We start from the raw sequence: 24,319 nt of genomic DNA, 5'->3' as shown, positions 1-24,319 counted from the left end.
GGTGGGTTGACCGTTAGCTGGTGGGTGAACGGTAGCCGTAGTGATTAGTTCATGTTCACTTCGCTTCCGCCCTAGACTACTTCATGACACTGGCTACCTTCACCTACATCCCTATATCTAGTACGTCATCTCGACCGCGGCGCGCCGCGCATCCGCAGCCTCCGAGACGAACCGGCCCACGGCCTCACGCATACTCCCCAACAACGCCGTGCGATCCCAGTCGCGGCGTGACCGCCAAATCCGATCAAGGAGGGAGGCACGCAGCTGCTCCAGCTCCTCGACATTGAGCTGGGCCGTGCTGTGCTTGAGTGCGCGCGAAAGCTGCTCAAGCTCCTCCTCCGGCACGACAAGCGGTGGGTACACGACCTCAGGCTCTGGCGAGGGCGTCGGTACGTGCACGGGCGCAGGTGCAGGCGTGGGCGTGCGTGCCTTTTCGGGTTCGGCGGCGTGCGCGCCGTTCATTTCGATGTCCATCGCGTCGTCGCGCGCGCGTTTCGACGGCGGCTCCGGGTCCTCGTCTCCTTCGCGGTCGCGTTTCCCGTTCGCCACGGCATCAGTCACGGGCTCGAACTCAGTGGGCAACTCGGCGGGCACCTCGGCAGGTACCACGGTGGCAATAGCAGGAGCTGCGGGCGCGCCAGGGAGAGCACCGTCGGCGCTCGCGGGACTCCCGCGACGCGTGGCTGCCTGGCTAGCAGCCTTGGCGGCCGCACGCTCGGCCTTGCGCGCACGCATGCGCACAGCGAGATTCTCAAACTCAGGCGTCCAGCGCGGGTCAAAGCTCTGCACGTGGATGCGCGCATGCCCCGCCATCTCGATGACCTTGAGCTGGCGGTCGGGATCGCTCGAGTGCCGTGCATTCTCCTCGATGAGAGCAATGTCTGCGAGAACCTCCGTCGGCGTGTAGTACTTGTGCCGCGTGAGCTTGCGTTGCACTGTGTCAAGGTCCATGTCGTGCGGCTGCCATGCGGGCAGGGCAACTCCAGGAGCCTCAATTGGGACAGTCGGGTCTGTTGACTCGGCCACAATAGGAGCAACAGGCTCCGGGTTGATGGTCATCCCCACTCCGTCAACCGGCGCCTCAGCCACGGGCACGGTCGGGTCCAGTTGGGTCATCACCATGGCGCCAGGAGCGTCGGTCACTTGGGACTCGACAACGCCCACGCCATCTGGTGCGCCGTTGACGGTCTCGGCAACGATGCCCTCGGCAGGTGGCGGCGGCTGGCTAGCGGCGGCTTGCTCCGTGAGATAATTGTGCAGTGCAAAAGCCTCTTCCTGATTCGTTAGCAACATTCAATTGACCGAGACAACTCACCTTTACAATTTGCACTGGCCGCTTGTACTTGCGGCATAGTTCCGAGATAAGCGACGAAAAGCTCACGTAGAGCATCTGGCGCGCCGCCTCTTCACGGTTCACCTCGCGCTGCACCTCGGCTTCGGTCGGCTTCCGTGGAGGCAATGGCTCAGCCTTCGGAAGCTCCTCAAGCACACGCTTCTTGCGAGCCACGCCATCGGGGAAGGCGGTGGGCGGGCGCTGGACAGTGTCTATCAGCTCCTGGAAGAATTGGCCACGCTGCTCCAGGGTCGGCGTCCCAAGCTGAATGCGATTGTCGTCACTGAAACCGAACCATGCCCGCACATCGGGAGGAAGTGTAGAAACAGGCCCATCGACAATGGCGAGGAGAAGCACTGGGTCCGATGGCGAGATGCCGTCCAGCAGTGCGCGCGCTGTGGAGCGAGCAGTTTCGGACAATGTCTCGGACCACTGCCCGAGCGACGGAATAAAGATGATGCTTGGTTGATGACGCTTGGCCTCCACAAACATCTGCACGATGGCTGCTTCGGGAGTCTATACCGTCAGTAAAGCCCATATGGGGAGCAACTCACCCTTGTCGAGTCGCCCATCAACGTCGCAAGATCAAAGGATTGGACGTGGAACCCCTCGAGGTGGTGGAGAATCGCTGGGCCTAGGTAAGTCTGGCCCGAGCCTGGCGGCCCGTGAACAAGTAGGCGCGGGCGATACGTTCTCAGCTGGTCCAGAGCTATTGGCGTCAGTCGGCGGAACAACAAGCAGACCTACACTGCAGCATCATCTCCTTCTCGAACGAGTCCCCATCATCGTCCTCGAACTCAGCCTCCTCCAGTGCTGTGCGTTTTTTGACGCGGGGCAGGGCAAGATCGACGGCCGACTTAAGTCGGTCGAGGTCATGCGAGAGTAGCGGAACCAGCTGATTTGGCAGCTGGATGGCCGCAGAGGAAGTGGATCGCGCCGAGGAAGGCACAATTTCTGCCGTCAGTGGATTGCAATCTCTGAAGACTCACTCTTCACAGCAAGCATGAAGTCCTTCGGCTGAACGCGCACCGATCCAGGTTGCACCTGCAGGCGATCGGTCGTCTTGTAGATCTGGGGGTACTTGCGCTGAATCGCGTTTAACGCGGCCTCAGTGCAGAGCGCCTACCGTTAGCTGGACATCTACCTTTCGACTCACCCTCAGGTCAGCGCCTCCGTAGCCTTTCGTGATAGTCGCGAGCGTATCGAGCATGTCTTCAGGCAGCTGCGGCTCCCATTGACGAGTGTTGATGGAGATGATCTGCCGGCGAGCGTCGCGGTTCGGCAGTGGGAAGTAGAACTCGCGGTCGAAGCGACCCGGGCGGCGGAGAGCAGGGTCGACAGCGTCCGGGCGGTTGGTCGCGCCGATGACGATGACCTGTCCGCGGCCGTCCATGCCATCCATTAACGCGAGGAGGGTGGACACAAGACTGGCGTGGATCTGGTCCTGCTTGCTGCTGCGCACCGGCGCGAGGCCATCAATCTCGTCGAAGAAGATGATTGATGGCTGCGAGGCGCGCGCTTCCTCAAACAGCATGCGCAGCTGACGCTCCGCCTCACCCACCCACTTCGAGAGGACATCCGCGCCCTTGCGCATAAAGAAGGCAATTTTCTGGTTTCCGTTGCTGCACGACGCGGCGAGAGCACGCGCGAGAAGCGTCTTACCGGTACCAGGAGGACCATGAAACAACACTCCGCGAGGCGGGATGATGCCAAACTGTTGGAAGAGCTCGGGGTAGAGCAGAGGGAGGGCGACCATCTCCTTGAGCTGGTTGATGTCTGCGGTCAGCTCTGCTGTAAATGATAGAGGGCAACTCACGTCCATCCAGACCGCCCACACGGTCAAATGTGACATTTACATCTACGCCCAGTGGATCAGCGTCGGCCATGTTCGACTTTGGATTGACGCGCCCAAAGTTGGGCACATCCGTCGGTCCCGGAATACCAGGCCCCCTGGCACCTCCTGGCCCGCCAGGACCACCGCCACCCAAGGCCGCAGCTGCTCCTGCTGCGTTGGCCCTGGGCAGAAGGTCATTGTCCGAGTCAGATGAATCGGGATCACCCATTGCCTGGGCAAAGTCTTTGCCCTTCACCGACCACGGGAGGGGTTTGAGGCCGCCTCCATGGCCAAAGCGAGCCGCTCCGCCGAAACCCCCTCCCGGTCTCCGTCCGCCACGAGGGCCTGAAGCCGCGGCGATGGCCTTGTTCACCATATCAGCTGCCGCAATCTCCGCAGAGATATCCATGGGGGGCAACTGGTAGTTGGGGCGCGACTCGCGCTTACGCAAGTTGCGGCCCTTGGAGCCATACTCGTCCTCTGAGTCGGGATCGGCCCGTCGTCCGCGCGTGCTCCTTCGAGGTGCCGCAGTTGACCGGGTCTGACGGGTCTGGCGCGTGCTCCGCCTCGGTGGGGTCACGCTGACGAACGAATCCTTCTCGTCATCCTCATGCTCGTCGACAAACTCGACCCCATCGGCATCAGTCTCTGAGGAAGATGCGCGCTCCGATTCGCTAGGATTGAACGACTCGCCATCCTCCTCTGAACTTCTGCGCTTGGCACGCGCCCCACGCTGGCTCAACGGCAAGTCGTGAGCGGGTTCGGGTACGGGTGGTTGAAGGGGCGCTGGTGGCTCGGCGCTGCCATTCACATGCGGCTCGTGCCCTTCTCCGTCGTCCGAGCCCTGAACAACTCGTCGGCGGCGCGTCGTTCTGCCTCCTACCGCAAGCGGCGGCGAGGCTCGCGCACCTGGACCTGGGCTCGAGTCCACAATCATAGAAGTCTCAAAGTCGTCTTCACCGTGGAAGCGTGTCGACGTCTTGGATGCGCGCGACGAGCGCCGCGTCCCAACGAGCGGTGTTGATTCGTCGGCTTCACCCTCTGCGTCTCCATTCCCGTATTCACCGTCGTCGTCGTCGTCGTCGTGACCGCGCGTTCGCCGCGTCGTCCGCGCAGGCGGCGGTGGAGATTCAGGTGGGTCCTCGAAGTCGTCATCATCCTCGGCATAGCTCACAGCCACCGCAGCTCGGCGGCTGTGGCGGGTGGAACGGCCGTGGTCCTCCTCAACCTTTACGGACGTCGACTTGCGCCTCCTCGTGTTCACTGGCATGTCGTCACCCTGCCCGCTGGCGCGGATGGCGGCGAGGTTGAATTTGATTCGAGGCGGCACGGTGGCAGCGTTCTCGCCCAGGGGAGCTGGCGCGGACGGAAGAGAAGAGGAAGGGGCGGGTGTGATGGCCGCGGGCAGAGGTTGCGCAGAAGGCTGAAGGGGCGCGTGACTTTGCTCTGCGTGCTGCTGCTGCTGCTGCTGCTGCTGCTGTTGCTGTAGATAGAAGTGAGGTTGCGGTTGCGGTTGCTGCTGTGGCCAGACGGGCGACGGTTGCGCAGGCGAATCGAATGGGCCTGGTGAGGCGACTGCAGAAGGAGAGGGAGCGAAGGCGTTATGAGCACCTAGATAGCCTTGGTGAAGATATGAGCCGTAGTCGGGCGTCGGGGGAGGGTAGATCTGGTGCTGATGATGCGGATGAGGCGATGACTGCTGATAGTAAGGCTGTGCCTGAGGAGAAGGAAAATGGGGAGGGGATTGCTGGTGCTGATGATGATCGTAGGCAGCAACTACGGGTGGGGGATAGGTGGAGGAAGAGGAGGAGGAGGAGGAGGGATGTTGCGAGTGAGAGGAGAGGTGTTGAGGATGAGGTGGGAGATGAGGAGGTTGAGAGAGCTGTTGATGAGGAGGGTATGGATACTGCTGTTCGTGTGGGAGATGGTGTGGGTGTGGAGAATGTGGTGGATAAGAAGTAGATGTGATTGTGGGAGAATGGGAATAAGAAGAGGATTGTTGTTGTTGTGGATGGATTGAATGAGACGAGTTGTTGTTTGGGGGATAGCCCTGTCGAGGTGGGGGAGGAGGCATCAGAGCGCCATCCCGGACGGTCGCGAGTAAGAGACGGGGGGATGAGGAGGGATGACTGATGGGAGGGGAGTGGGGTTGAGGACAATGTGGATGATGGCGGCTGAGTTATGGATGACGAGGGGAGAAATGAGATCAGAGTACGAGTTGTCAGAGGCGACGAGGAACAATCACCTTCCCTCCTCACCCAACTCGATCCAGGGCACCACGCCGCGCCGCGTTTGCCCACAAAGTGAGTGACCTCTTTAGGTTGCCACGTGTTGTCGAATTGCTGCCGCTCACACTCACTGCCCCACTCCATGATGTTCCACGTGCGAGTCACGTGTCTGAAGCTGACCCTATATCTCCCGTCTCCGTCCCATCCCCAGGTCGTCGAAGACTCGCCACCACCGTCCATGCACATAAACTCACTCACCGTGACTACATGAATTGCAGACCGCGCTAGACTCGAGGGCTGCTTCTTGTCCATATATCTGTGTAAAAGAAGCCTGCCTATCGATGGAGCACAGCAAGTTGGAAGTGTGATTTCATGGTGTGTAGTAGGTTAGCGACCTGCTGTGTTTCCGGGGACAGAGGATGCGGCGGTTAGAGCGGATAATGAGGGGAGCGAGGAGAGCGGAGGCATCGTCTGCCTCTGTCCAGAAGTTGCCACTGTGCACGAAGGGAGTATTGGATTGGAGGCAATGCACCAAGGCAAGGAAGGTGTAGTCTGTTCTCGTCGTCACCTCTTTCTAGTCCCCCATCCTCTTTCTGTTTCATCCACTTCCTCATCTCCTCGAGCTCCCTCCTCCTCATCCTCATCCTCCTCCTCCTCCTCTTCTACTCCTCACTTCTCCATTCACTCATCCCCTCATCACCCATCTCTCATCGCTGTATTCCATCTGTATCGAGCGACATTCCGCCTGTCCTACTAATAGCCCATCCTCCCATCCTCCCATTCTCCACCAACTACTCCCATCCTCTAACCCACACCACCCACCCATCCCACCTCAAACCCATTTATCACCTTGCCACCTCTCCTGCAGATCCCGCACGCGATTTCCGCATCACTTCCCTCCTTCTCATCATTTCCCCCCACATCTCCCATCACGCCTTCACAAATGAGCCGGCCAGACCATCAAGACATCAATCACATGAACCTTGCAGAGCTCGAGGCGCGTGAACTCGCCCACGCTCTTTCGGCTCACACTCTCGCCGGCACAGAGGCGCACAGTGCCCTAACAATCTCTGGACTACTGGGTACCTCTCCTGAGCGGCGACTTGGTATGTCCTTTCCAAACGACGGCATCGAGCGAGATGTGTGGAACGAAGCTGTCGAGTCGGCTCGGCGAGCAGGTTACGACCCCGTGCGGCGGCGAGCCGAGAACCGCGCCATTGCGCAAGAGTACCGGCAGGCGGCGCAAGCAATACGCGATCGCCATCTAAACCGCGGGCCCATGAGCCTAGGTCCCCACCCTATATCTGGGTGGGACAACAATGGGCGCATGGCAAGCACCATCCTCCGCCGGCCCCCGCGGCGCATCTATGGCTTTGACCCGAGCGACATCGATCCCCCGGGTGGTGCGGACGATCATATCTGGGAACGACTGGGGGCCGTAGAGAGTGACGAGGACGACGATGGGTGGGGCACGTTTCGCACGGCATCTGTCGAGTATCCGGGACAGCAAATGCTCGTCGACATGTTCGAGGTCGACGGTTGGGGTGCCCCACCCGATGCCAATTCCACCCTTACGCGTGGAAGGATGAACCGGCGCCGTCCGAGTCGAGGGGACGACGGGCGACGACGGCAGCGCGACGATGACGAAATGGAAGGCGACTCGAAACGGCGGCGACACGTCGAGCCGAGCCACGCGCCAGACAACGAGCGACCCGGTTACCTCCTGTTAACGACGCTGTCGCCTAACGCCAAGCTACCCACCATGTTCGAGTGCCCGCCGAGATCCCGCGATCCCATGAAGACGAGCTTCCTCGATCTCACTGTCGAGGAGCGCGAGGGCGTGTGGCGCCCTGTCGTGTCATTTCGCCCTGAGGCGGGCGACAGGCTATCCAAAGAGGATACGGACGCATGCTCTTTGCACACGTCTGCACCTATCCCTCCCGGCGTTGGTGTGTTCTACTACGAGGTCGAGATTCTCAACATCGGCTCGCAAGGACACATATCTGTCGGCTGGACCAGGCCCGAATGCGACCACAGACGGCTCGTGGGCTGGAACAAAGGCAGCTGGGGGTGGCATGCGGATGACGGCAAGACATTCGAGGGTAGAGGCGATGGGCGAGACTTCTCGGAGCCGTGGAACAGTGAGTCTGTGTAGCTGAATGAAGCTGACAGCTAGCGGGCGACGTGGTCGGATGCGGTCTAGACATGACGATCGGGCGCGCTTTCTTCACACGCAACGGGAAGTTGCTAGGTAGGTCGTCCGAGCCGCTGGCTAGAAGACCAGAACCGGCTGACTCCAGGCCACGCCTTTTCCAAGATGCCGCCCGGCCTCTATCCTGCCGTCGGCATGAGAAACGAGGAGGAGTCAGTCGCGATCAATCTCACAGGCCCCTTCCGGTACAATATCGTCGAGCACGTCCAGGCTGTGAGGGACGGCATCCGCGCCACCCTCGACCCGCAGCACGAGGCCTTCTCCGACCTGCCACCGCCTATCCCCGTGCCGAAACTCGTAGGCCTGCCAAGCACATCACCCTCCACGCCCGCCGACAAGCGCCTCTCGGAACCCGAAGCCGTCCTCCTCTCCAAGCTCAAGGCAAAGCTCAAGTTGCGGCGGGAAGACTCGCCGTTCTCGCCGCCCGACGGTTCGCCCCTCGTCAGGGGGCCGGACCGTGCGGCCGCCGCCCTCGTTCTCGATTTCCTCTCATTCAACGGACACAGCCGGGCACACTACTTGTTGACAAGGGATATGCGCGCGCGTGGGTATCTGCCACCACGCGCGCAGCCAGAACCATCTGCCCGTCCCGAGCCTGGGCCGAGCGGAACCAAGGACGACTATCCAAGCACAAGCGCCGCGATCCGGGCCGCGGTGGACGCTCTCGAGGCCGGCGAAGTGCGCTGGCCCCTCATCCGGTCACTAGGCGGCGCTGGCGAGTTGGCGCGGCGCCTTGACGTGTACGCGTTTGCTGCCGAGGCGCGTGCCGCTAGCAGTCGTGTGTGCGACGACGAGGCCGACGACGAAGACGGAGAGGTCGCTGCCGTGGCTATGGGGCAGGATCTGGACCGCCGTTCGCGCTCCGAGGGATGGCCTGACGCCGACCTTGATCTCTTGGGCCGCGCCAACCGCCAGATCGTACTCCCGGACGACTCGTTGGATTCGGACCGGCGAGCTGACGCCGCGAAGCTCAATCGCTTGCTCCGCGATGCAGCGGGAATCCAGCGCCACTCGTGTCTCTATCTCGCGACAGCGCAGACGGGCCTCGTGCACGATGTGCTGACGGAGCGGGGGGACGAGTCGGCTGCATTCATGGGGCTCTCATACGTGTTGGATAGTTAAACTAGATGGTGGAAGCATGTATACTACTACGTTGAGATCTATACTCGTGAACTTGAGCGTCGCACTGGACCACGGAGTGGGCTGTGATGAGATTTCGCTACACCAGTTGAGCTGGTGGCCTATGAGCGCTTGCGCGTGGCCTTGTGGCGTTGGTGCTGCGACGAAGGCACGGGCTGGTGTGGTGCGCTTGCGTGTCCTCGCAGAGCAGGTGAGAGAACATGGTCGCCAAAGGAATCGTACTCCTGCGACTGCTCAGCCGACTCGAGCGAAGATTCCGGGCTGCTGGCCTACAGTCAGCGCGGGGGGCCGTCAGTAAGTCGCACCTTGATGTGCGGAGGGCTCGCAAAGCGTATCGCCTTTTCTGCCGTCTTCTTCTCGACCTTGCGTCCTTCACTTCTGTCACCGTTGTCATCACTGTATCCGGATACAGTGGGACTTGTCACACGCTTGCGCTTGCGCCGAAGAGCAGCGGGCGGATTCGTCTCCTTCGCAATCGTTGTGTTGTTTTCCGCTAATGTTCGGCAGGCAGGCGTCTCGTCCTTGCGCTGCGGTGAGCTATACGGTGGTGCGGGCGCACGCTATCTTTCCTCTTGCCAGGCCGCTGAACCTTTCGGCCGTTCTCATTGTCGCAGACACATTGCATCTTACCTTCCCAGTCAGCTTCCGAGGGCCGGAGACTCACGCCTGATCTGCTCCACGATGTCTAAGAGCATCAGCTGCCTCCATGACTCGACCTACCCTTGTCGCCCTCGATCTGTCTATCAGCTTCTGGCGCAATGCTACACCATACAAGCTTGTTGGAGTCCAGTCGGGCCACAAATTCGGCGAGGGCCGACGAGTGAGCAATCTCCATTGCGTCCTCGCGTTCGGCCAACTCAAACGCGTGAGCGATTGCCTGGGTGCTCAGCAACAGCACAGTCTATGTGACACTTACTTGATCCTCCAGCTCGCGTTCTAGCTTCTCGATCCGCTTCTGGAATTCCAAGCTCTGCCGCTCCGAGTGCGCGAGCTTCTCACCCAGGAGGCTGTCCCTCGCAGTCGTGACTTTGAACTTGTTGGCCGTAGCGCTCAATCTGCCACGCGCGCTCTTGAGCCTGTCCAGTTCTTTGTAGGTGCGGTCCAAGTCGTTCGTGAGCCGGCTGACTTGGGTCTGGAAGTAAGCTTGTCTCTATTATCTCTGCTCACCAGACGCTCGGCCGCTAAAGCTTCAGCGACAGCCTGGGCTTCATGCGCGGCGGTTGATGTGGACTCATGGCGCGCAATCTCCTGCTGCGCGACATTCCTCGCCTGCAATGCCTGGTCGAGCGACACCTGCATTGCTGCCAGAGCGGCATTGGCACCTGCCTGTGCCTCGCGCGTTCTGATCTCTCCATCCTTAAGTTGCTTGCGAGCTAGCGTCGTTTCGTCCCTGCTTACATCCAACGCTTCTTGAAGTCTCATCGTCAGTCCTCCACTCAGCGTTGAACTCACCGAACCACCTCTTTTGCTGCCCTGCTGTGTTCAACCATGCGTGCGTCCTCCACCTTCTCTTTTGCCTTGATGGCTTCGTGACGCTCACGGTCGGCGTTTCGGCAGTCCCGGAGCAGCTTCTCATTCCTGTTGTAAGACCGATACGCATTGCAGGGTCACCTCTCCTCGAGACCGACGATCTTATCGTTCAACGTTCGGATGATGTTGGGAGAGAGGAGCCCGCTGTCTTGAAGGCTGACAGTTAGCACGACTCAACACGGGATGTAGCGCCATGCAGTCTTCACCTCTTCAGCGCTGAGCCAAACCCTTCACCGTCGCCTCCCATTGCCTTGCAGAGTATATCGTTAACCTGGACGAGCTGAACACAGATGTTAACCTAGTATGTCGCATTTACAGCCCACCAATGAGCCTTTTCTGCCTCAAGCCTCTGTTCCGAGTCCATGCACTCTGCCTGTCAGCTGAGCGAAGTTCGCAAGTGAGGCTTCGCTCGTACTGATTTTTAGCTCCTGGAGTCGTGTTTCATAGAGTCCGGTGCTCAAGTTTGCCGAATCGCTGAGAGACTTGATCCGAATACGTATGAGATTGAGGCCTTCAAGTGCCTTTTCCGTGGCTGGCGATCAGGACTACTACGGAGCGCGCTCACCTTGACGAGACGTCTCAGCTTCACTTTTGATCGTGTTGAGATCCTCACGAGCACCGCAGATGGACCCATTGATGGCCTCCTTTGCAGATGCGTGCAGGGATCGAAGGTGCTTCGAGTTGGCCTGCACCTTATCCAAGCTACACTGTCAGCGCGCCAGGCGTCGCCCGCACCCACGCGGACCTCAGCCGCTGCAAAGACTTCTCTTTGGTGCGGAGAGTCTTTTCCTGCTCAAGCTCCTTTTCCAAGGTCTGTTTCAGCCTGGCCTCAGTGTCCTTGACTTTGGCACAGAGCTGCCTCTTCTCCTTCTCGAGCTGCTGGTTGGTCAAGCTGAGAGCAGCCATTTGCGCTAAACTTCCGTGGGGTTTTTGTTCAGTTCTCTCCTGTCGACGACTCCTTTCCTGCCGTTTAGCTAAGGCGACCGCATATCGAATCTCACAGACGTGTCTACGTCCTCGGTGCCCCATGGCATCTCGGCGAGTGACTTGTGCGCTCCCGAGGCAGTACGGCTGCACGCAGAAGTGGTGTCTGAACGTTTGGAGTTGCCACGCGTATTCTGCTGCCTGGCCCAGCCGTCTGCGTGCTTCTCGCCGCTTCTCAGGTTAGCGGAGCTGAAGATCGACCCTTCCAAGCGGCTAGAGGTGTCATCGGAAGGGGCATCAGGGACGTCTTCCTCAGATTGTCCTTGGTAGCTGTACGCAAAACCATAGCCGTCGAAGTCACCATGGCGCCAGATGTAAGGCTGCTTCTGAGTTGCGGGCTGAGCATGCGAGTGATCGTGGACTAGTAGAGGGCGCCGGGATGAGTGGGCTGAGCGTGGGGCACGCGTAGGATGCTTGGTGGTAGATATGGTATAGGTGTGTTGCGTTGGGGGAGGACATTGAGTGGCCGGAGGGGTACGTGAAGGAAGGTCGCCGACGTTGGGTCGCCCAAACGTAGACACTCCGCGCTGTCCAATCTGCGAGATCTCTCGTGACTGCGGTCTCGTGTCTCGAGGCCATGCGTTAGCGGCATGCTTCTGTTGCGCATTGGCGAATTCGATGGGCCGGTCGCCGGCGGGCCTAGAGGCATATTGCTTTGAGCGGTTCATGGTGTGAGTAGAGGCGATTTAGATGGCCAGGAGCAGAATGAGTGAGTACGAGACGCGAGGCAGAAGGTTTGAGACTCGAGTTGGCAAGGAGCAGAAGGAGTAGTAAGTTCCAAGGAGGTTTGAAGAGGGGAGGCTGGACTGGACGACTGACGCGCAACAACGTCAGTTGGGATCACGAGCTGTTGCCCTGCGGTGGTGAGCGATGCCGTACGGAACGTGGCGGGGCGGTGAGCAATGACGAGCGAGAGAAGCAGCCGTCAGGATCAGATGAGTAGGTGTGGCCAGAGAGTTGAGATGTCGAGGTGAATTGAGGAGAGTGGAAGATTGGGCAAACGAAAGATGAAGATGAGGTGGTAACCAGGACCCTCCTCGCCCATGGGCCCATCGGCCATGGGCCATCGGCTGACTGTGTCAAAGGAAGCCGGGAAGCTAGACCGCCAGGTGACTCACCTCTCTCAGCCTCCCACTGACACCTTCCCTCCCTCCCTCCGTCCCTCTGTGATCATGATCCATGGCTTCCTTCCGCCCACGCAGTACGCCGAGCCGCCACGCAAGCCACCTGCGTCAGCTCGACGCGATGGTACGATCGCGACGGCGAGTGGACGGCGATGCGAACGGGCGATAGAGCGTGCACAGACCGTGCCCATATGCCCATGGCACTCTTCGCGGACATGCTAGTCTGGTCCATTTGTCATCCTCACTTCTTACACTGTTCGTTGCCACCATTCCGTCTCTTCATCCCGCGGCCCAGGCGCCTTCGCCGAAGATGGGTCGCCGCAGCCGGCTGGGCCGGCGGCTGAGCCGCATGGCTGATCGTCTCCGGCACAAGGTGGGGTAAGCGGAGCAGCAGGCAGCGGAGATGCGGCCCAGCCAGCGGCATGGAGGGTCGGCCGGTTACATCTGGGTATCGTGCGGAATGCTCACACCAGTTTTCGAGGGCCCGGTTGCAGCCCAGTACGGAATCACTGGAGGCGAGCGCGAACGGCGCACCGACGTTTCGCGCGCTTCCAGTCGATGATTTGCTCGAGCGCATCTCCGAGCTTGAGGCGACATACCTTCTCAATATCAAGCTGTGGGGATATCCGCAGTTGCGAAAAGCGCGGTACTGGGATCGTCGAAAGATCTGTGAGTCAGACTGGTGTGATGGTCAGCACGTCAGCAGCTCGGACTGGGAGCGGCTGAGATGCGCGAGATTAGCTGGAGCGAGCGCGGGCGCTGACGGCAGGGGTGGTCATTGACCAGCTGGGGCAGGCGGAGGAGGCGCTGTCATATCACATGCGCGAAGCCGAGGCGGCGTTCAGAGCGCTGAGCGCACGGCCGCCTCCGAAACCGCGATCTTTGTTCCACGAGGCGTCGCTGCAGTTGCCTGTTCTGGACGCCAAAACGAAGGAGAGGCCGGCGGCCATCGCTTCTGAGGGTATATCATCCTCGGAGTCCAGCTCGCTCATCATCGATCCGGCCGCGCTGCCCCGAGCATCAGCAAGCAAGTTTCTCACCAGCTACTACCTCTCGCTAAGCGAGATACGCGACAGCCTAAAGCGGTGGCGTGCCGAGCTCAAGGCAATTGCTGACCATGTGTGACGCGCGTGTCACCATGCCACTTGCCGAGACACCGCAGAGACGACAAGACGCGACGAGATGCAATAGAACGCATCGACGGATCAGAGTAGTCGATTGCAGCGCAGCGTACCTGTAGTCCATAGATTCATTCAGTAGTACCAAGTCACAAGTCGACGTTCGCACAAAAACACAGCCTGGGGCCCTGGGGAATGCCTGTAATGCGGGGAATAGAAATCGCCCCCTTTAGCGCAGCGGGCTCCACGAAGTCGGTACCATGATTGTCGTCTTCATCGTCTGGGTGAGGCGCGACGTCTGCTGGACCGTATCGGCCCACCCGCCAATGGTCCACGCCTTACCACGAGCGCTTTGACGGGTTGCCATGTCACTGCACGTCAGCGTGTCTGCACTGCAGGAAGGAAGCAAGGCGACTTACGGGTATTGCCAGATGTGGTGAACCTCGTGCAGCTGGCCAACCTGACCAAAGAAGCCGCCGACGGGCTGCACGAATCGCAACCGAGCCTCAACGCCACGTCTCCATGCCGATTCCCACTCGAGCAGCTTGCCGGGCTGCAGCTGGTATGTGCGCATTTCGAACACGCCGCCGTCGGGATACCCACTGTCGCGAGGTGGCGACATTGGGAGGAAGACAAATTCGGACATGAGCTGGTGCTGACGCGTCTGAATGTGCGGAAGCATGGCGTTGAGGTGCTTCTGGAGGGTCTGGATTGTCAGCGCCAAAGTGGGGTGGTCACTTGCCTCATTCTTCGACACCAGCAGGCGGGTCTCATCGTAGCCCTTGTAGCCCTCGTGCTCCAGAATGTGCGTGAAGTTGCCCACAGCACCAACGATGGTTTCCCAGCTGCCGCACAGCTTGACGTTGCCTAGATTGTAGCTTTCCTTGGCCAAGGTGGTGAAGTAAGCCTCGGCGGCTTCAAGGTACGCATCGCGGTGCCCCGGGATGACGGCGTGGGTGATCTTCTCGTGAACGTACTTTCCGCGGCCTACGGTCTTGGAGTGCTGCTTCTTCTCCAAGAGCTGAATATCGCCCTCGGCACGAGCATGCTCCGAGCCGTAGAAGAGTGACTGCAGAAGGTCAGCTGGTGGGCGATGGGGAAGAGTGCTGCTAGGTGACTCACGCCGAGGAAGCCCTTGGTGGCGGCCTTCTCTGCTTCGGTGGCGACTGGCTTGTCTTTATCGTCGAGGATGGGAGTGGTGGCGTGCAGGGATCGGGCCGAGACGGCGATTAGACCGCGGGCGGTTGCGAGTGGGCGGCGAGCGATAGACCTAGTGATCATGGTTAGGGGAGGATGGGGGTGGTGGAGAGCGAGAATCAAGAGGAAAGAGGAGATGGGGTGATGACTGAGGAGGGTTAAGAGGTTGTTTGTGAGTGAGTGAGAGGAGACGAGAGAGAGAGAGGAGAGATGAGATGAGATGGGATGAGAGATGTCGGTTGATGGCCGGTTAGGAGGAGTGGTGACGAAGTGCCTAGGCGCGTCAACAGTCTCATGTGACGACATTGCTCATCCTCATCCGGACCGGCCACAGCCGTCGCCCGATTATCGAATTCCTCAACGCATTCCAATCAGCCGGGGTCCCCGCTATGCCACCGCCAACGCACTCACCGTACCAACGTGCAGGCCGTAATCCCAATCTCCTGAGATTGATGACTCGCATCTCCACTGACACCACCGATGCTGTCCTGATCTCCTGAGATCATAAGATCCCTCATTCGTCAAATGCATCGCTTGCTCCATCCGCGCCATCCGATCATCCGACCTCCGCGCGACCTGGTGGCTGGTGGTCCAAATTGCAACCGCCACAACGTCCTGGGCACCGGAATTAAATTATCGCGTGGCAAAAGGGGAGGCTTAAAGATACTCTCCGATACTTCCAGGCGCGACCATTATGGCACGTATTGATGCTGGCCGCTGTTGCTTTGTTGCTTGGTGCTTGTTGCTCTCCCTCACTTCGCGCACCCCCCCCCCCCCCCCCTCAACATCCGCACTCATCTTCGACCTTCGTATCCTGTCTCATCCTCGACATACGGCTCTCAAGTGCATCGGTACCGCAGAGCACAGCCAGTGTTCCTTTAGCCAGGTGTCGATTTGAACAAGCCTACGTCACGCAACCGATAGACACAGCCACAACACACAATCTCTTTCCTTGCCTCGCCTATCACACATCTCAAGCCTCGAGCTTTGATCATCACCCAGTCCACAACACAGACCTCGGCCGCGTCTGAGAGATCATGTCCGGTTACTCGGGGTTACCTGCGCGCCCGGTGGAAGCCTCTCCTACCCGCTCGCCCGAGCGTCCCCCTCCACCAGATGACCGCGGGCGTGCTGGATACGACGCGCCCCCTCATCGTGACTACGAGCGTGGGTATGACTCGGAGCGTCACTATGGAGGTTCACGTGATTATGATGACCGCTGGCAAGACGACTACGGTGAGTTAAGGAAGGAGCTTCTGACGGGCAACTAATGCCAAGAACGCAAGCGCCGCCGATCGCCTTCTCCCAGCTACCCACACCAGCGTCAGCGCCGTCGATCCCCTTCCCCAGGGCGCTACAACCAACTTCCTGACCCAGCGAGCTTGGAGACGGTCCTCACCTTCAAGCAGTTTGCTGAGTGGTTCCGCGTCTCCCATCCCCAGACGGCCAAGGACGACGACGAGGACTTGCGCCGCATTCGCGCCGACGTCGAGTCTGGCGCGTTGCCCAAATCGGTGCTAGTCGAGAAGCACGGTATGGCCAAACGCTACGAGAGGTACAAGAAGGAGTACTATTCGCGTCAGGTGAGTTGGCTGCTTTTTGCCCGTCTGACGCCAGCTTTTTGCGCTGTATCTCACCCACCGGGACGATGCATGGTTCCAGGAGCGTTATGGACAGAGCGAGGAGGTCGCGGCATTGCGGCGGCGAGTCAACCGTCAAGGCCGCGTCCCAGCCGTCGAGCAGTACATAGCCGAGCTGCGCGACGGCAAGTGGGACGACGCAAATTACGATCACTCCGAAGACAAGCTGCAGCCGCCAGAGGTCAGGGATGCAATGGACCGCGCTCTCGGCGACGAACCGCACGACCCTCTGCGGATGGTCGTTCCTCCCCGCCCTGGACAAGTGTTCGTCAAAACAGTGCCCCCGACCACGAAACGAAAGGACCTAGAAGGTGTCTTTGCCAAGCACTCTGGCTTCCAGTGGTTGGCTCTGTCTGAGCCCTCGATGAAGCGCAGCTTCCACCGCGTTGGATGGGCGCAGTACGAGGATGGCGTCAACGTGGAAGACGTGGTCAACACCATTGACGGTTCCAAGGTGAGTGGCAGCGAGGTCTGGATGAAGGCTAATTGCACAGGTTGACAACTTCACTTTCCATATGGGCGTCAATGCCTCTGCTATCGTCGGGCGTATACGCTTGACTCCTGCCATCGCAAACACGTTGACGCGAATTGAGACCGACGCTGAACGCGCGCGCGAGCTCGCCCTCAAGCTCGAGGACGAGCTGATGGAGACCGACGCACCGCCGTCGGAGCCGCCCGCAGACGGCGAGGGAGCCGAAGGCGTCGAGGAGCAGGAAAAGGAAGATAAGGCACGCGGTCTCCACGAGCGTGGAAGCGATGCTGTGGCTGACGTTGTCACCCGTTTGCTTGCTCAGCAGGGTCTCGACGGCGACGAACTGGACGAGGAGCAACGCTTGCGCAAGGTTCGTTTACTCCCCGTATTATGACTGACATTTTAGGCCAAGATTACTCTTGACCAGTACCTCTCCTACTTGCGCAATGCCCTCAACACGTGCTACTATTGCGTCGTGCCGACTGCGTTCCCCGAAGAGTTGCAGCGCAAGTGTGTCCAGCATCTGCGTGCGCCGGAGGAGACGACAGCGAATGACGAGTCTGGCCGTGACGGGGAGGAGGACGCAAAGGAAGGCGATGGAGCCGTGGCTGAAAGCCGTGAAACCGAGGACAGTACGCCCCGCGAGGCTCCCAGCAAGAGGTACACGTACCCGTCCAAAAGCAGTGAGGAGCGGTGGGTGGAGAATTTGGATCTCAAAGTGCGGGGCATCATCGATGAGGATCCGGATGTGGTCGAGTACGGCGGGCGTGACATTGAGGACGAGCAGCGCCGCCTGCTGGCGCCTTACATCAAGCAGGAGGAGGTTGACAAGTACCGCTGCAAGGAGTGCGGCAAACTCTTCCGCGCACCGGAATTCGTCATGAAGCACATCATGAGCAAGCACAACGTCACTGTCAAGGACAAGCTCGACGAGGTGAGCTGCAGCTTGTGGGCGTTGGCTGACAACAGATGCACGTGTTCAACGCGTTTGCACTTGACCCGCAGCATCTGCAGCCGACGAGCTCGACGCTCGCCGCAGTCGACGACCAGCTGCCCTCCCGTCCTGCGCTCTCAGCCTTCAACCCAGCCGTCGCCAGCCAGGCAATGTTCAACCCTGCAGCAGCAAGCCAGCCTGGCTTCAACATGGCCATGCAGCAGCAGATGATGATGATGATGCACATGCAGATGATGATGCATGGCGGCAGCACTGGGATCGCTGGTCCCGCCGCCGGCCCCAGCCCCGCAAAGGGGCGGACGCGCGACTTCGATGCTTCCGAACTCCCGCCAGCACCGCCGGGCGGCGAGGACCCACGCGCGCGCAAGGGTCCCATCTCGTACCGCGACCTGGACGAGCCTTCGGGTGCAGGCGATGGTGGCCTCCCGTATTAGGTTAAAAGCAGCATGCATTAGGGAGATGAGCTGAAGATGTCTGGAGATACGACGAAGGTGTGGTGTTGTTGTCGTCGGGCGTGATAGGAGGTGGAGGTCACTTTCCCACGGTGAGTGTTGACAACAATTTCAGAAGTTGAATGCCACCATGGACCCCAAGTCCAGTGTTCACAACCCAGAGATCCAGAGACTACTCTACGCTCATCTTCACCGCCATGTCGTCCGCACTTTCGGGCACGACGCTTATGGCGCTTCTCACATCGCTTCCTCTTCCATCTTCCGCTGCTGAAGAGCTGGTATCACTCCATGCGCCATTCGTTCAGCCGTCCACCCTCTCTCAATCACAGCTCGGCAAGTGGCTCGCCCGCTTGAACAGCGCCGTGATGGCGCGCGACCCCGCCGCCGCATCGCTCGCCGCAATTGTGATCGAGCAGGACAGAGAGGGGTACGCCGCTGCACAGCACGGCAAGGGGTGGATGGGCTCCTGTTTGGGTGTGCTTGCCGTGAGTCTCTCCACCACGTCCACCTTCCTCACGAGCTCCCGCCGTTGCCGCTTGGTCTCAAAGCTAATGCCAGGCCCCCGCCACCACTGTCGAAGCTCTTCCTTCCTTCCTCAAGCTGACGTGTGCGCTCGTCGCCGCCGCACCCCAAGCTCCCGCCTTCGAGCGTGAGGTTGTCCAGCCAGCGATGGGCAAGATTGCCGTATCCCTGTCCCGCCTCGTCGAGCGCTTGGTCGAAGCGCAAGCCTATCCCGCTATCAGGGAGACCTTGGAGGCAGCCAGCGCGCTTATTTCCGCCTCACCGCCGCCCTTCCGGCCCGCAGCACCGGCCTTGCGCGCTGCTATGACCACTCTGGTGTTGGGCGGGGAGGCGCCCGAGGATGTAAAGTATGCCGCGGCGCAGACCCTCGCCGTCCTCCACATGGCCGCCGGGAAGGCTGGCGCTCCGGCCGCGTGGGGAAGTGACATGCGTGAAGCACTCGGCGGCCTGGCGGCCTCGATGAGCGCGATGACGGCCGAGGCCATGGAGGAAGGTGAGCTCGTTGACAGGGTCAGCTGACATCAGAACCACCTCGCACCGCCGCGCCCCCGCCTTCGTCTTCCCTTCCAGCCTTCCCTGTTGACCACATCGAGCGCGTGAACGCAGCTCTGTTCGCCGTGGAGGGATACACTGAGTTGGCCGTCGCGCTCCTCACAACCGCCACGGCTCGGCCGGTACCGGTCCCCATCGCGCAGATCATCTCCGCTGCACTTCGCGCACTGAATCTGACTTTCGACACTCCCGTCGCGCCGTACGTCTCGCCATCGCACCACGCTGCTCTCGCCGCATCTCTTCCTCGTGTATGGGCTGCGGGCCTTCTCTTGTTGGGTGGAGCTATGGCCGCATGCGGAGACCACGTCGTGCCCCACCTCACTGCGATCCTCGAGCACACAGTCTACCTCCTCGAGCGTACCCCGGCTGCGATGGCTGGTGCAAGGCTCCAGCTTCTCCGCTTCCACTCTCTGCTTCTGCAGATCTACCCTGCCGCCACCCTGCCCGCAGAGTACACCCAGAGGTTGCTGAAGTTCTCCCTCGGCGTGCTGGGAGGGGTGCTTGATGCCCGGCCTACCGTCACTTCCGCCACAGGGACGGGGCGGAAGGGAAAGAAGCGCGCCCGTGGAGCCGAGGACGCATTGGTGGGCGGACTGGCAGGCCGCGCACCCCGCCCTGCTACCGCCGTCGAGGCTGAGATTATGCAGGCCGCCCTCGAGCTCTCGCCCGCCCTCCATAAGACGGTGCCGCCTGCACTTCTGAATTTCTCCCTGCGCCTTCACCTGGCGCTGTACACTACTATCGCGTCCCGACCATCTTTCACCGCCCCATCATCTGCCACGGCTGTCCGCGCTACATTGGACAGCGTTCTGGAGCATGCGGCGACTCTTGAGGCGGCCGGCACGGCGCGGGACATCCGTACCCTCCTCCTCTCCATCCTCCCTTCCACTGTCGAGCGGAACGCCGTCTTCGATGCTCTTCTCCACCCTGCCCTCCCGCCTCTGTCACGACCCCTGCCTCCGCTCGCGCAGCTGCACATGTTTGCTCCGGAGAGCGAGGCTGAGAAGAAGGTGCGGCTCGAGCTAGGCTTCCGAGACGGCAACGAGGAGGATGAGGAGGATGAGGATTCGGACGAGGACGAGGACATGGCCGTCGACGACTGGCCGACAGGTAACGGCGTCGCGCAGCCGGTGGCACCTCCGACGCCAGCCCCAGTAGCTGTTGCTGTGACCATCGCACCGCAACCAGTTGCGGTCGAGGTTGTCGTTCCACCACCGGCTGCTGTTTCAGCGCCGTTTTCGGCACCTATTCCGGCCTCTGTTCCAGCCCCAGCTTCCGTACCGGTCGCCGCGCCTGCTGCAGTGTCTGTGCCTGAAGCAGCCCCCGCGGCGGCGCCGTTCATGTCGAGTAGCTCTTTCTCTGCACCCGCGCCACCCGCTCCAGCACCGGCTCCGGTCGCGGCAGCGGAGGACGAGGACGATTCGGACGAGGAGATCCCGGACCTTGACAGCGGGAGCAGCGACGAGGACGAGTAGAGTACATCATTAGATTTGCATGCATTTGGCCACTGGACGCGAATCGAGGCCAGTCTCAGCTGGAATATCCCTTGTCTGCATGGCTCCACTAGTTCCGCATCTCCTACTGAAGCCGCATCGCGTACCGGACAACCATGAGAATGGACAGCGCCGCGACTGAAAGTCAGCGCTCCACGAGTTCTGGAACTCACCAAGACCCGCAGGCATGAACTTGCCGGACGCAAGGAACCGCTTGCCCATGAGCAGGGTGAGGACAGCAGCGACGGCTGGGATCAGCTTTTGTCTTGGGCTCAAGCTCACCGAGGGAGACGCGCACGTCCTTGGGGTTGTAAGAAGCGCGCTGGGGTCAGTTGATTAAGCAGGGCAGGGGACGCACGTAAGCTCCCCACCCGGCCAGCACGCCGGAGCCTCCGCCGGCGATGAGCGAGGCGACGGAGCCCTTCTTGATGAATCCCATCAGGCCGCCGGCCGAGATGAGGGAGGCGTAGATGAAGCCTGCGGTCAGCTAATCGGTGGTCTGACCTTGTGAATGGACGCGTCGCGTGGGCATGTATCACAGCCGCGTTCAGACGCGACGCCCACGGAGCACGAGACCACGACATGGGCGGAGCGCGAGCAGGCAGCCGCGGCACGTTGCACGCACCTGGAATATCGTACTCTGGGGTGCGGGCCATATTGTCGAGAGGTGAGAGGTATAGAGATCGAGCGATGATGTAGTGTCGAGTGTCAGGTCATGGCGGGAGGCGGATGGCGGATGGCGGATGTCGGCTGACACTGGACACTGGACACCAGTGACGATGACCCCGTGGGGAAGGTGCCACAAGAGGACTGTCGGAGGAGAACACAGTCACCGCACGTGCGAATCTGACTCACGCCCCAGGTAGATATGATCGCCCTCCCCTCCCTCTCATCACCCAGCAGTCGCGTTCAACGCGACTCTTAACCCATCCGTCGCTCAACACTCGTCCCCCTGCTCATCTTCCAGCTTCCGACTACATTCTGGACTCAGCTTCAGCTACGAGCCCGCCACCACCTCTCTCCAGTATACCCGCCGTGACCCCATCACAGGCGCAATTCGCCACTCAATCCCACTCCGGCGTCGGCTCCGAACTGCTCTCCCCACGTCCCACTTTCCCCACCCCCACCGCCGAAGCCTCCAGCTCGACCATGCCAGCCCAGCAAGTCCACGCCCGCCGCACCCCCCAAGCCGCGCGCAAAGGCAAGCTGGGCGGGCGCAAGCCCGAGCTGGTCCTCGACGGCGGCGAGGACCCCTCGCAGTGGCTCGGCTTCTCGCTACCCCCGCGCGCATCGAATTACGGGGGGATGGCGGGCCCGCCGCGTCGCTCCCGCCGCGGCGACGCGTGGAAGGGCAGCGCGCTCACGCGCGAGAAGTTCGTCAACGCCAGCTTCCGCTTCATGCTCAAGCCCACCGATGTGGTGGGGTATGGCGCGCACTTTGCCGATCCCGATATCAGCCTGCACTGGCCGAACATTCTGCAGGTGCTCGTTCCCACATTTTCGGCGTATTCCGTCGCGCAGGGGTTCGTGGACACGGACGCCGATGACGACGAGGCTGGCGAGGAGGCCGCCGAGCGCCGCCGCCGCATCGACGAGGAGCGTCAGGGCCGCTCGTGCCCCATCTGCCTCAGCAAGCCTGTCGCGGGGCGGATGACCAAGTGCGGACACGTATGTGTTGCTTCTGGAGCGCGCTGACCACAGATCTTCTGCCTGCCGTGCATCCTCCACTTCATCGCGTTGTCGGACGTGCCGCGCGCCGCGAGCTGCCCCATCTGCGGCGACACAATCCAGGAAAGCATGCTTAAGAGCGTGCGCTATCTTGACGCCGAGACGATGGTTTCAGCTGCAGAAGGCGATACGGGCGGTGCTCCCTCGGCAGAGAACGCGGCGATTGTCTCCGAGGCGCGCGCGATAGACGAGTCCGAGGCTGCGGCTGCTGCGAAAGGGGATGAGTCCCCCACCCATCTTTCACACAACCGCGCACACCGCATCCACATGCGTCTCCTCCACCGCCCGCAGATGACGACCCTCGCCCTCCCGGCGACAGCGACGTGGCCATCTGATGCCATTCCACCCATCAGTGCGCCGTGGTACTTCCTGCCCGACGTTCTGACGTATTCGCGCTTCGCCCTCGCCTCGCCCGAGTACATGGAGGCCGAGCTCAAGCGCGAGTTGGAGGAGCTTAGACACGAGCACAACCTACTCGTTGGCGACGAGCTCGGGCGCGCGTTCGTCAAGGCCGCGCGAGAGAAGGTCGAGAAACAGCTCCACAAAGTCCAGGACGAGCTCATGACGCCCGCCGTGCGGAAACATGAGGCTGAGGCACGTCGCGCATGGGGTGACGCGGTTGGTGGCGAGCGTCGCGAACAGGAGCACCAGCGCCAGCGGGAGCGCCGGGCGGTCGAGCGCGCCGCGAAGGAGAAGGAGAACGAGGAGGACCTAAATGTCCCGCTCGAGTTCCTTGCAGCAGGCTCGTCCGCGACGTACGGCAACGTCGAGAGCGTGCGTGTACCCCCGAACATGGTCGTCGAGCCGAATCCCATGCCAAACCTCGACGCTCGGACCAAGGGCCAGCGGCGCAAGAACAGGGGCATCGCTGCGCCACCAGTCTCGCCTGCGCCTGCGGCAGCGCCAGCTGCCTGCTTTTACCAGTCGTCGCTGGGTGCGCACGTGTACATGAGTGCGCTCGACATGCGCATCCTGATAACCCACTTTGGCTCGTATGACAACCTTCCGCCGACTCTCTCTTTCCCAACGACGGGGTACGACTCGGCGACAGTGAACGAGGACCTTCGGAAGCGTACCAAGTACCTCTCGCACCTGCCTATCGGAACCGAGGTTGTCTTTGTCGAGGCAAACCTGGCGGGCATCGTCCCCTCGGACGTGCTCGCCAAGTTCGAACAACCCCTCAAGACGCGGCGGGACAAGCGTCGCGCCCGTACACGCCGGGAGGACCGCGACAAGAAGCGGTGGGAGGAGGCGGAGCGCGCCAAACGTCCGCCTGAGGTGCACGTCGTGCCCTCCGCGCTGTCGCCGGTGGACGCGGACCTCGCCCGGGCGCTAGAGCAGTCGCGTCTCGACGCGGAGAACACGACGCACTTCCCGTCGATGGACAGCCCGCCGCGGCCGACGCACGTGCCCGCCCCGCCGTCGCCTACAAGCTCGTTCGCGAGCGCGCTTCGTGGCCCGTCGACGGCGCGTGCGTGGGTTCGGCAGGAGGAGATTGACGGCGCGGGCGTCGACGCTGCGTGGGCCGGGTTTGGCGGCGAGGGCGAGGCGGGGGAGGAGGGGCGGAAGAAGAAGGGCAAGAAGGGCAAGAAGCTCGTGTTTGGCGGCGCGGGGAGGCAGGCATAGGAGACAATAGCATTGAAATTTAGACTGTAAAGCATGGATGTTTGTACACTGCCGGGGGGTGAAGGTTTGGACACGGAGTGAGCAAAGCAAGTGAGATACATCAGAGTGGGGCAGCCCGTGGTGGTGAGCAAGCGCGGAATCGAAATTTCCAGATTCATGACGTTCGGCGTTCATCCGGT

At 61.0% G+C, this 24,319-nt stretch overlaps 11 protein-coding genes across 11 annotated transcripts; 5 read left to right on the top strand and 6 right to left on the bottom strand.

Moving 5' to 3' along the window:
* Positions 1 to 117: 117 nt before the first annotated feature.
* On the bottom strand, positions 118 to 5,241 carry COLE_03824 (uncharacterized protein; the record flags this gene model as incomplete). The annotated part of the gene is made up of 7 exons (XM_018420787.2): positions 118 to 1,275; positions 1,316 to 1,849; positions 1,888 to 2,042; positions 2,081 to 2,287; positions 2,323 to 2,455; positions 2,490 to 3,109; positions 3,150 to 5,241. The coding sequence occupies 7 exons, from the start codon at positions 5,239 to 5,241 to the stop codon at positions 118 to 120; spliced, it is 4,899 nt and encodes a 1,632-aa protein (XP_018279699.2).
* A 1,097-nt stretch (positions 5,242 to 6,338) lies between these two features.
* On the top strand, positions 6,339 to 8,729 carry COLE_03823 (uncharacterized protein; the record flags this gene model as incomplete). The annotated part of the gene is made up of 3 exons (XM_018425985.2): positions 6,339 to 7,536; positions 7,572 to 7,646; positions 7,696 to 8,729. The coding sequence occupies 3 exons, from the start codon at positions 6,339 to 6,341 to the stop codon at positions 8,727 to 8,729; spliced, it is 2,307 nt and encodes a 768-aa protein (XP_018279698.1).
* Positions 8,730 to 8,848: 119 nt separating this feature from the next.
* Positions 8,849 to 9,372, bottom strand: COLE_03822 (uncharacterized protein; the record flags this gene model as incomplete). The annotated part of the gene is made up of 3 exons (XM_018422868.2): positions 8,849 to 9,016; positions 9,053 to 9,274; positions 9,307 to 9,372. The coding sequence occupies 3 exons, from the start codon at positions 9,370 to 9,372 to the stop codon at positions 8,849 to 8,851; spliced, it is 456 nt and encodes a 151-aa protein (XP_018279697.1).
* A 69-nt stretch (positions 9,373 to 9,441) lies between these two features.
* COLE_03821 (uncharacterized protein) lies at positions 9,442 to 10,524 on the bottom strand (the record flags this gene model as incomplete). The annotated part of the gene is made up of 7 exons (XM_018422867.2): positions 9,442 to 9,483; positions 9,520 to 9,624; positions 9,664 to 9,879; positions 9,915 to 10,164; positions 10,200 to 10,325; positions 10,359 to 10,433; positions 10,484 to 10,524. The coding sequence occupies 7 exons, from the start codon at positions 10,522 to 10,524 to the stop codon at positions 9,442 to 9,444; spliced, it is 855 nt and encodes a 284-aa protein (XP_018279696.1).
* A 51-nt stretch (positions 10,525 to 10,575) lies between these two features.
* Positions 10,576 to 11,183, bottom strand: COLE_03820 (uncharacterized protein; the record flags this gene model as incomplete). Its single annotated transcript, XM_018425313.1, has 4 exons — positions 10,576 to 10,646; positions 10,693 to 10,809; positions 10,843 to 10,979; positions 11,017 to 11,183. 4 exons carry the CDS (start codon positions 11,181 to 11,183, stop codon positions 10,576 to 10,578), a joined length of 492 nt encoding a protein of 163 aa, XP_018279695.1.
* Positions 11,184 to 12,695: 1,512 nt separating this feature from the next.
* COLE_03819 (uncharacterized protein) lies at positions 12,696 to 13,510 on the top strand (the record flags this gene model as incomplete). Its single annotated transcript, XM_018422866.2, has 3 exons — positions 12,696 to 12,758; positions 12,859 to 13,054; positions 13,155 to 13,510. The coding sequence occupies 3 exons, from the start codon at positions 12,696 to 12,698 to the stop codon at positions 13,508 to 13,510; spliced, it is 615 nt and encodes a 204-aa protein (XP_018279694.1).
* Positions 13,511 to 13,732: 222 nt separating this feature from the next.
* Positions 13,733 to 14,784, bottom strand: COLE_03818 (uncharacterized protein; the record flags this gene model as incomplete). Its single annotated transcript, XM_018420786.2, has 4 exons — positions 13,733 to 13,874; positions 13,923 to 14,209; positions 14,246 to 14,572; positions 14,626 to 14,784. The coding sequence occupies 4 exons, from the start codon at positions 14,782 to 14,784 to the stop codon at positions 13,733 to 13,735; spliced, it is 915 nt and encodes a 304-aa protein (XP_018279693.1).
* Positions 14,785 to 15,737: 953 nt separating this feature from the next.
* Positions 15,738 to 18,201, top strand: COLE_03817 (uncharacterized protein; the record flags this gene model as incomplete). Its single annotated transcript, XM_018422865.2, has 6 exons — positions 15,738 to 15,936; positions 15,979 to 16,283; positions 16,318 to 16,794; positions 16,835 to 17,182; positions 17,219 to 17,746; positions 17,782 to 18,201. 6 exons carry the CDS (start codon positions 15,738 to 15,740, stop codon positions 18,199 to 18,201), a joined length of 2,277 nt encoding a protein of 758 aa, XP_018279692.1.
* Positions 18,202 to 18,416: 215 nt separating this feature from the next.
* Positions 18,417 to 20,768, top strand: COLE_03816 (uncharacterized protein; the record flags this gene model as incomplete). The annotated part of the gene is made up of 3 exons (XM_018422864.2): positions 18,417 to 18,704; positions 18,778 to 19,234; positions 19,267 to 20,768. The coding sequence occupies 3 exons, from the start codon at positions 18,417 to 18,419 to the stop codon at positions 20,766 to 20,768; spliced, it is 2,247 nt and encodes a 748-aa protein (XP_018279691.1).
* Positions 20,769 to 20,871: 103 nt separating this feature from the next.
* Positions 20,872 to 21,442, bottom strand: COLE_03815 (uncharacterized protein; the record flags this gene model as incomplete). The annotated part of the gene is made up of 5 exons (XM_018422863.2): positions 20,872 to 20,924; positions 20,960 to 21,034; positions 21,069 to 21,108; positions 21,145 to 21,263; positions 21,412 to 21,442. The coding sequence occupies 5 exons, from the start codon at positions 21,440 to 21,442 to the stop codon at positions 20,872 to 20,874; spliced, it is 318 nt and encodes a 105-aa protein (XP_018279690.1).
* Positions 21,443 to 21,935: 493 nt separating this feature from the next.
* On the top strand, positions 21,936 to 24,140 carry COLE_03814 (uncharacterized protein; the record flags this gene model as incomplete). Its single annotated transcript, XM_018421306.2, has 2 exons — positions 21,936 to 22,454; positions 22,488 to 24,140. 2 exons carry the CDS (start codon positions 21,936 to 21,938, stop codon positions 24,138 to 24,140), a joined length of 2,172 nt encoding a protein of 723 aa, XP_018279689.1.
* Between the last annotated feature and the right edge of the window lie 179 nt (positions 24,141 to 24,319).

The sequence above is a fragment of the Cutaneotrichosporon oleaginosum genome (assembly GCF_008065305.1).
Source record: "Cutaneotrichosporon oleaginosum strain ATCC 20508 chromosome Unknown ATCC20508_contig03, whole genome shotgun sequence".
Classification (NCBI taxonomy): Eukaryota; Fungi; Basidiomycota; class Tremellomycetes; order Trichosporonales; family Trichosporonaceae; genus Cutaneotrichosporon; species Cutaneotrichosporon oleaginosum.
Note: the sequence above shows the minus strand (reverse complement) of the source record. Positions and strands in the feature narration are given on the sequence as shown.